Raw genomic sequence first — 9,785 nt, 5'->3', positions numbered from 1 at the left:
AGATACCACAATACTCCACCTCAGCCAGGGCACCAATCAGATACCACAATACTCCTGAATCCCCACTCTCACACTCAGACACCCTGGATAACAGTAGTGCATTAGTTCAAAGATAACAGTAGTGCATTGGTTCAAAGCTTTTTGAAGACATATGGTATTCTGTATTTGACCATTACAGAGCGAGCTTGGTAAGACTTTCCATGAACCCAGTACCCATAAAGCATCATAAACACATTCATAAGTTTTAATAATGCTTCATAAGGAGATTAAGTCTACTGTAATTGTCTATTGTAAAAGTCTATTTATACATGGTCGAATGTAGTCTATTTCTAAATTGTTATGAATGTGTTTATAAGGCTTCGTGGATACTCGATGATATGACCCAGCTCGTGAGCTGCAACATAAATTGGAGACAGACCACAGAGTATACAAAAAATTGGGGTTTATTTCCAATAATACAAAAATTAGGATAAAATAGTGAATGCCAAGCACCAAAAACCCATAGTATGCACCAGCAGCATGGTGAGAATGCAAGGCCCCCTCTGAGGGCAAAGAGCATAGCCTTTATCCACACAGTCTCACAATCAAGCAGATTATGCCCATTTGCCACCCAAAGGCTGTGGGGGTGTAGAGGGGCGTAACGGTTTATAGAAAGTGTTAGAGATTTCTATGGCACCATTCTCCTGCAGCTCCCACTCTTCCTCCCCTTTCATCTTGGGACATCACACTCCATCTCAACGCTCCAATCAGAGACCTCCGTAGATCTGTATCACCACTCACACCCTCGCCCAATCAGACGCCTCCTCACACCTGCATCACTACTCACACCCTCACCCAATCAGACGCCTCCTCACACCCGCATCACTACTCACACCCTCGCCCAATCAGACGCCTCCTCACACCCGCATCACTACTCACACCCTCGCCCAATCAGACGCCTCCTCACACCCGCACCCGCCCAATCAGCTTCATTCACTCTCATGACAAATCTCTGCATGTGTTTAGTGGTTCTAGGAAACTAGGTGGTTGACATTTTGACTTGACTGGGTGAACCATCGTCCCCCACAATTCCAAGTAGGCAGCATGGAACGAGGCTGCAGTTCAGAGCTGTGTTCATATAATTTAAAAGAGTTGAATTTCTAACTTCATGGCCTTTTTTACTATTCGGACAAGTTGCCTGGACAATATATCACATCATGAGCTTATATGATTCCACGAGACTTCGACAGTTGGAGTTGGACATCCTGCTATGTTGGTATTCACACTGACTTATTCACTGACTGGGATTCATATTCCTCAGGCTATGGTGTGATGTTCAATTTAATCTTTGTGGTCTCACAGTGAAAACATGACATCAGAGCTCTCCAGCAAAGTCTAGAAATAATCCTGTGCCAATATGAGTTTTCGTCAGAGGCACAGGAAATGCACGTGTTAATAAGGAAGGCGCTATGACGCAAGTCTCAGTCATCTCAGGTTTATGTACAGTACATAGTGAGGCCCTTAACAGCGCTGATGATGTTTCTCAGGTTTATTTACATGGTGAGGCCCTTAACAGCGCTGATGATGTTTCTCAGGTTTATTTACATAATGAGGCCCTTAACAGCGCTGATGATGTTTCTCAGGTTTATTTACATGGTGAGGCCCTTAACAGCGCTGATGATGCTCACATTCACAGCTTTAGTGGTAGCTGTAATATTAACCTGCTAAATACAGAAATTATTCCGCCAGCCATGAGACAACCGAACAAACATGAGTTAGAACATGAGTTAAACGCAGAGACTGTGGTTGGTAGAACTGAGCATGTTGACATGGTTACCCTGTGTAAACAAACAAACAAACAAACAAAAAGCAGTCAGATTAAGATGAGTAACTTCACCTTTGTATAGGAATGCCTTGAATGTAGTCAGTGCTTTGCCAATGAATGAAACAATGTGGTGAAGGCTTTTGTGGCACCAACATGGCCATGTTAGGCTTTGGACAATGGCAATAGTGTAAAGGTAAAGGCATCTCCGTTCTTCTTTGGGCTCCTAAAAGATGAATTGTCCATGATGCACAGTTCCAACAATGTCTCTAAATTACCCCATGAATACTGTACATTTATAATACTATTACATTCATTCCTTGTGCAAAGTGCAATGATATTGTGATACTACATCCAACTTCTTTATGTTACCTGTGCACATATCTGCTGAAATAATGGCCCATTATCATGTGACTTTAGACCTGTAAACATGATTATACAAAGCTTACAGGACGTTACCTCTCAGTTCAATGTACTTAATATTAACCATTAAAAAAATCCTCACAATGTAAACTGTCAAGTCTCGTCAAGCATTTTAGTCTCAATATGATCAAAGACAAGAGTCTCACGAGCTTCACCAAGGCACAGTGTGTAGTTTGAGAATATACCCACACCAAAAAGCACCGTGTAACACACTGACTTTTAGTGGGTAACAGCACTTTCAATGACAGGAAGTGCAGATTACGTAAATCAATAGCTGGGTCGATGTTTTCATTTCTCGGGTTCATTGCCAATTCCTTTACAGTTCCTAAATTCAACTGAAAACTATTTTTCAATGACAAACAAAACAAAAAAATAAGAATAAAATAAAAAAAATGACTTCTGACAGTGTCGTGGCCTGCCTATTCTCTCTTTATGTATGCACATGAACAGCACTTTGATGAAGCTCTTGACACTTTGACGTCTTTGATCATTTCGAGACGGAAATGCTTGAAATGTCACTCGTCACGTGTTTTGGCTCCTGTCCACACACATGTTGATACATTTGATTATACCCCGATTAAAGTCCTTACATAACATAACTCACTGACACACCCTTATTGTCACCTCTACCACAGTTTGTAGCAATTATAATGTGTTTACACAGTCAAGAGTCACGTAACAGTGTGGCCAAGAAATGAATCTGCCACAAATACATTCTTCTCCACATCTGTAAACTGCGCCAACACATACACAGACATGGGATATTGAGCCACTGCCTGTTTCTCCTGATTTGTGTGTATTATTCTGAGTTCATTCAGTCGTTTTTTCTCTTCCAGTGCTTCTTCCAGCAGCACTTGCGGATACACAGTCCGCACGCCTGAAAGGTCAGCCAGCTGAACAGCATCGCCACGGACGACAGGAAGAGGGCCACGTCCAGGCAGAAGTACTGGACCCAGTTGAGGTCGTGGGACTGGACCCGCAGGTGCTTGGCTCCTTTGTTGCGCATCACAAACTCGGTCCAGAACACGGCCCGGTCCAGGGGCCTCATTGGCTGGTCATGATGGAGGCGTGACAGACTCATGATGTTCTCTTTGTACCTGATGGGAAAATCATTTGCATCAGGGTCTGGCAAATAAAATGTGTGCCCCCTCAATTTTTGCCTAAATCTGATGAACTACAAACTTGCCATTCAAAATGCCCAGTATTAATGCTCATACAAAACAAAGTTGCTTAAACACGGCATTTGTGTTTGTGTTGGCTTTCAGTCTCCTCTATGTAGGAGAGCTCTCCTCGCCTTGCCTGCATAACTGTAACTCAGACCAGAAAATGCTACCCCCGTTGCAAATCTCAAAAATGCCCACTCAGTTTTTGCAGTCAGCCCTGATGGCACAATATAGCAAACTAAAAGAAAGCAGTTCTCCTCTGTGTACGTCCATGCCTTCATAACTGTTACTCAGACCAAAGGAGGCATTTAAGACCCCCCCCCCCCCTTACAAATCTTAAATGCCCCTTCAGTTATAGCACAACAAAGATAACTAAAAGAAAGCAGTTAGCATGCTAGCAAGCTTTAGCCAGTGCCAGCTGGGCTTGTCATGCTCTCCGACTACCTCGCAGGAAACTTGAGGAAATAATTTGCCGTCAATGCCTGCCTGGGCTTAGTGATGCGACATTGCTAACTGTTTTAGGTACTTGTTCGAGTACACTGGCTGAAGACAGTCCTATTTTAGGTTTTGAGAAATCCCTTCAGGAACAAGGTGAACAGAAAAAAAGAGGGGTGTATAAAGTACTTTTCAAATCCAAACTTTATCTGTGTAAAGTTGGCTGAAGTCTGTCATCAGAAAGAACTTACAATGGGTTGTTTATCACAGTGCGGAGGCCCTCCACCAGGTCATCTGAGTCCATATGGTAGAGGTCTAGATTGACAGCAACACCTTTCTTCTCCAGGATGAATATGTTGTCGGGTTGGTCTGCGAACAGAGGAATGCCAACCAGAGGGACTCCATGGTAGATTGCTTCGTACAATCCGTTGGAGCCTCCGTGGGTTATGAAGGCTTTCGTTTTTGGGTGTCCTTTTCGTGGGAAAAGAGAGAAAAAAGGGGGAAAATCGTCAAATTTCACAAAAACAGGTGAAACAGAGTGTAGAGTAAAAAGAGTGATATTTTTGAATTGGGGTAAAATGATCTCACCCAGCAAATCATTCTGAGGGATCCAGTTGTAGATTCTTATGTTGGCAGGAAGAGTCTGAGGTCTCTCCCCAGCAAACCCCCACACAACCTGAGGCCACAAACATCAACAGGTACTTTTAGTGATTAAATATTAATTAAATACTTTAATCAAAGTGTATCTACATGATGATTTTAAGGAACTATGCTGTGCAACCTTTGAAACGAATGCCTCCAGTGTACCCCAAAATAACCCTTAATAATTCCTTGGATCCCAACTGATTGTGCCAAGCGTTGATAGTGAAAGTGTTAGCACACAACACAAGCAGAACATACCTTCTGAGGGATCTGTCCTAAAGCTGACACAAACATGTCTCTCCTCTCCACCGTGAGGTTCTTGTACAGAGAACCGAATGAGAACACGACAATGCCATCATCATCCGAGCTCTGCACAAACTCCTCCAAGTCCTGAAGGAAGACAGAACAACCCACAATCAAGCCATATGGCATTTGGCATGGCTGCAACAGAAGACACAGCACTAGAGGATGGTTGCTCTTCTCCACACCACTAGGGGACAGCACACAGTTGGGACTTGAAAGACTCATCAAAGTTGTCACCATTTGACCATGAGATGTGAATATGGGTATAACCATAGACGTATATAGGTCTATGGGTATAACCCCTTGCATACATCACATCCTTACTTTTTTCTTATCTCCTCTGTAATTAAAAATGCAATGATGGAAACAGCTGACAACTCCTGTAGCCCCACGTCATTACACACCTCCAACGTTTAGAAAGGTTATAAGGCACAATGGAAAGGCTGTACCCAGATGATGCGTCACTAAGCTAGAAACCCCAACGTCACATGTGACATTCACTTTGAGGGGCCAGTACTCTGCAAAGAGGTACCAGACGTGTCCAGCTTGTGTGCTGTAGTCCAACAACATATTGGCAGGTCATGGGCCAGTTCTGATGGGCGACAGTGGTACAGGAGGTAGAGAAGTTGTTTAGTAATCACAAGGTTGCTAGTTTGATTCCCCGTCGAAGCGTCTTTGAGCAAGACACTGAACCCCTAATCCCTGTTGAAGCGTCTTTGAGCAAGACACTGAACCCCTAATTGCTCCCGATGTGCAGTGTGCCGTAAATGTAAAATGTGTATACATCCTTGTAAGTCGCTTTGGATAAAAGCGTCTGCTAAATGACTAAATGTAAAATGCATGAGCATTGCTTTTCATCCATGTCTGTTGCCTCACCGCTGGAAGTGGCTTTGAGGGTTTGCAGTGATGGCCTCCGATGAAGATGAAGTTCGGAGGAAAGGGTCTCGGGTAGTCCCAGTCCCAGTGAGAGCGCACGAACCAAAGATCAGCTTTTCCCATAATGTCACACATGCTTGTTGGTTTCCCTAGATGACAATGAGGAGTAGCAAGACAGAAATGGTCTTTAGTTTTTTTTTTTTTTTTCATAAAGATTTGATATTCAACATTAGATTTACACATACATGTGTAAGTACACATACATGTGTAAATACACATAGATGTGTAAATACCCCTGACATGCTAAGTAGCACCACTATTATGTGATTTTATAAAATATACACACAGCTTTCTCCCTAACAGCATTTGTCCCCTAACAGCATTTCAATGTTACAATGGGCCATGGTCTTCCACTAGAACTGACAAGCAGAAATGAACACTCTGATGATGGTGTGTAAAACACCCAGGCATGGCCCTTATACCTGACGTCAGTTCATGGCCCTCAGTTTTTAAGTGGGAGTTCACTTTTGCAACCTGCCATTCAGTTCATCATTAATTAAATTATACTCTCACAGGCCCTGTGTTTTCAGATGTATGCATGTTGATCAGTCCTTTTTTGTGTGCTTTGAGCTCTGGTGTCAGTTATTGTGAGAGATGAGAGAGTGATGTGAATTCATGCGTATTGCCTGAATGTGATTATTTCTCCAAATGTCAAAATAGCACATTTAAACAGCTAAAATGTTAACTAGAATAAAAAAACAAACTTGTTGTAACAAAAGTTGACCACTGAGGCACTGAGTGTGCTTGGTACTAATGGTTAAAATCAGAAATTAATTATCATTGCTTAGCTAGTTGAGCTGCATGAGCTGGTATAATCGATACACATATGCTAACTAAAAAAAGTTGATCAAATAAATTGTCGATGCCTTACCTCTAATCTCACTGTAGACGTTGTCAAAGTGCCTAGACATGTTAAGAAGAAACATGGCAGAATGCATAAAATAGTTCATGAAATTGAAGAGCCTCTCGGTGAAGTCCATCTGATCCGTGGCGGTGATGGGGTTGCAGGGGACGAAAGAGGGTAAGGTGGGCATCTGCCCACACATTCTCTCAAGGATGAAGCCGAACGTAGATCTCAGCACTATTATGAACGGCACGTCTAGCGCATCTGCCACCAGGTCCCCGCAGGGGGTGAAGGGGTCAGTCAGGATCACCTCGTACTTGGAGCGTCGCAGCTCCTCCAGGAGCGTCTCGTTTCCCAGCAGGCCTTTGCACATGACAGAGATGTACGATTTGAAAGACGCAACCATGTCCATCGACTTGGCGAGCACCTGCTGGCCCGTTCCAATCCTCTGGTATTTCCAGAAATTCACAAAGTCGTCCCAAAACGCGTTCATGTCGTCCTTCTGCATGGGGACGCTGAAGCGCTTGAGGTGGAAGCGCTCCGTGCGCGTGAAGTTCACCGTCGGGGAGGCGGTGCTGACCAGAACTGTTACGCTGTGGTTCCGCTCCACAAGCCCCTCCAGGATGACCCGCATGTTCTGCCAGTGGCTATACTCTCCTGGGATGACCAACACCTGACCGCTGTGCACGTGGTGCTGAAGACCACAGACCAGAAGAACCAGTAGCAGGAGACCTGGACAGGTAGGAGCCATCTTTGCCCATACGGGGAAAGCCTGTAACATTCATATTCTTTTTTAGATACCATAACAGTGTATATAACACATATAATTATGTCCCCTTTCATACAGTGTAACATATATTTGACCAACCTTGCGTAACGAAGGGCATTATGCCATTTTAGTATGAAATCTTTATGCAAGCTCTTTACCACAGATTTAACGTGTATTAACCTCTTAAACTCTCTCGGCCTGCCGGCGGGCCGAGATTCGATTTAATATATTGATGGTAGCTAGCGTAATATAGTAGGTAGCATAGTTCGCCAAAGTAGACAAACTATATGTCAAACGAACGGCAAGACCACTGGCTTTACGATTGTGCATGTCAAAATTATATAAAACCAACCTAACTCGACAATACGTGGACAGAAGTAGCAAATCTTTGTATTTTTTAATTTTTTATTTAAAAGTTTTCAAAAGTTTATCACGTGATGTATCTTCATGTGCAGTCAAATGAGTTTGGTGGAAATAAACGGTAGAATCACTTACCCTAAAGTATAAACTGTAAAACAACACCATGATTATCCACATTAATCCATGTGTTTATGCATAGTTTCCATGAATAACCCACACAACTAAAAAGAGTACAGGTACATTTACGATTAAATGGAAACTACTTCCGGTTCACGGCAAGTCTTGCATTGTACACGGTTGAAAGCATAGACATATATACTATGGTTGAAAGCATAGATATATATCTATGGTTGAAAGGCCATCATCTTAGCTCTTAAATGACTCCTCGCTTATCAGGATAACCATAGACATATATATGTGTATGAGGATAACCCAATCAGCCAGCGAGATACGTGAACCCGTAACTAATATCATAGGTTGACTGACCTGTCAGTCTGACACAACGCGTGCACCCAAGACTCTTTTACAGTTGTTATCATATGTCTATGGTTGCTATGGTAAACTATGCTAAGTCTGTACGTGGAAAACATATACTAATACTTTCCTTGACTGGTCCACACGTGTGTCAATCATGACTCTAGACCAATCAGATGCAAAGATATCCGAGTGCACAACAGAGAAGGTGGGATGTAATCAGTAATTCACGTGCATTTGTTTTGCCGTTTAGCCACGCAAGTTTTTGACAGTTCTGTAACGAAATGCAGTTGTACAACGAAACACATTTATTCCGCATCATCATGGCTTCTAAAAATAAAACAGAGAAACAGCCCAAAAAAGATCGTTTTTATGGGGTAACAGCAGTATTGGAAGAGCTTCAACGGTTGGATGACGAGAAGATTGAAATAGAGAGTCTGATAGAATCAGAAAGCAGCAAAAGTCACGGAAGAGTATGGAGAGGTCACCGATTGATTGGGATGAGATTTCAGTTCCAAATTTGTTCAGGTGATGGCATACCCTTGTGGGCACACAATTATATGACAAAACTGGCAATTCCAATTCAATTTCCCACTTAATTCCACAGTAATCTAGATCTAAAAGAAAAAAAAATGATGGAGCGCCTACATTTTGGGAAGGTTATCAACATCTTTCTAAAATTTTATATAGCATATATGGTACTCTAATGGTATTTTATCATAGCTTGAGGGGTACTCTGTAACATCAAATTGAAATTTGCCACCATACTATGCCTAAGACTCAAAAGTAGGCCTTGAAATTTGGGCATGGAATTTTAGGTAGAATTTGCCAAAAACAATCAAGGTTCTAACAGGTTAAGTATTGTACATGACATGTGTGGTTTCCATATGTTTTCTTACAGACCTTTTCCAAATGGGTGCAGGGTGAACTTCTCCAGACCGGTCCTGTGCTTGAGCAACAGCAGCAATGTGTGTGACACAGCACTCTTTCTCTCCGTCCTTCTCTCTAAAACTACCCAGTAGTAAAAGCAAGAGGTCAAAGGTGAACGGAACAGCCCTGAGTGTGATATCCCACACAGGAAGTGTCTTCAGCTCCACCCCAGAGACTCATGGGAGTTTGCCTATAGGGTTAGAACCCACACATTTTTCCATTTAAGAATCTGAGAGTTCTGGCTGAACCCAAACATGTGGTGCACTCCAGGCCTTCAGAAGACAGGACAGAGGAGCAGAAGTGGAACGCCGAGGTCCAGGTGTTTTCCCTTCAACTTCTCCAGCCTATGTGTGTGTCGGCCTGAGGATTACGGGCAGCAGCAGTCAGTCAGAGTTCCTCCTGACAGCCATGGTATTCTACCCCCCCTCACTGAAATGGTACGGCCTGCTGAGCTGCGCTAGCTGACAAAGGCAAGGCTGAGGTGGGGGAAGGAGAGAGCTCAACCATCTCCACACAGCAGGAGGGGAGGATTCTCCAAACATACCCTTTGCACTGGGGGCGTGTCTCTGGCGCAGGGTTGAATAATGAGGGCTTATATGATTGCACAAATCAGTCTCTAACTCTCTCTGTCTCTCTCTCTCTCTGCGGTATTTATGCAAAAGCATTACTTGGCCAAAGGTTGTGATTTTGAGCTGAGTAAATCGC

At 43.1% G+C, this 9,785-nt stretch overlaps 1 protein-coding gene across 3 annotated transcripts; it reads right to left on the bottom strand.

Annotated features, from left to right (window-relative positions):
• Positions 1–427: 427 nt before the first annotated feature.
• Positions 428–9,423, bottom strand: LOC105892429 (UDP-glucuronosyltransferase 2C1-like). Of its 3 annotated transcripts, none has more exons than XM_012818678.3 (7): positions 9,054–9,423; positions 6,575–7,319; positions 5,644–5,792; positions 4,723–4,854; positions 4,411–4,498; positions 4,074–4,293; positions 428–3,321 (listed from the first exon to the last, which is right to left on the bottom strand). In XM_012818678.3, the coding sequence occupies exons 2-7, from the start codon at positions 7,296–7,298 to the stop codon at positions 3,039–3,041; spliced, it is 1,596 nt and encodes a 531-aa protein (XP_012674132.2). In that variant the 5' UTR covers positions 7,299–7,319; positions 9,054–9,423; the 3' UTR covers positions 428–3,038. The 3 variants fall into 3 exon arrangements, with proteins under 3 accessions (XP_012674132.2, XP_012674131.2, XP_031420764.1); XM_012818677.3 differs by lacking the exon at positions 9,054–9,423 and adding an exon at positions 7,812–7,954; XM_031564904.2 differs by lacking the exon at positions 9,054–9,423 and adding an exon at positions 7,416–7,617.
• Positions 9,424–9,785: the final 362 nt, after the last annotated feature.

The sequence above is a fragment of the Clupea harengus genome, chromosome 3, assembly GCF_900700415.2.
Source record: "Clupea harengus chromosome 3, Ch_v2.0.2, whole genome shotgun sequence".
NCBI lineage: Eukaryota > Metazoa > Chordata > Actinopteri > Clupeiformes > Clupeidae > Clupea > Clupea harengus.
This window is presented reverse-complemented; position numbering and strand designations above follow the sequence as displayed.

Coding starts and splice junctions, on each gene's coding strand:
- LOC105892429 (XM_012818677.3), bottom strand. CDS start 7,853: ATGTGGATAATCATGGTGTTGTTTTACAGTTTATACTTTAGG. Junction 4,855..5,643: donor CCTCAAAGCCACTTCCAGCG/GTGAGGCAACAG, acceptor GTCTTCCTTCAG/GACTTGGAGGAGTTTGTGCA. Junction 4,499..4,722: donor TAGGACAGATCCCTCAGAAG/GTATGTTCTGCT, acceptor TTGTGGCCTCAG/GTTGTGTGGGGGTTTGCTGG.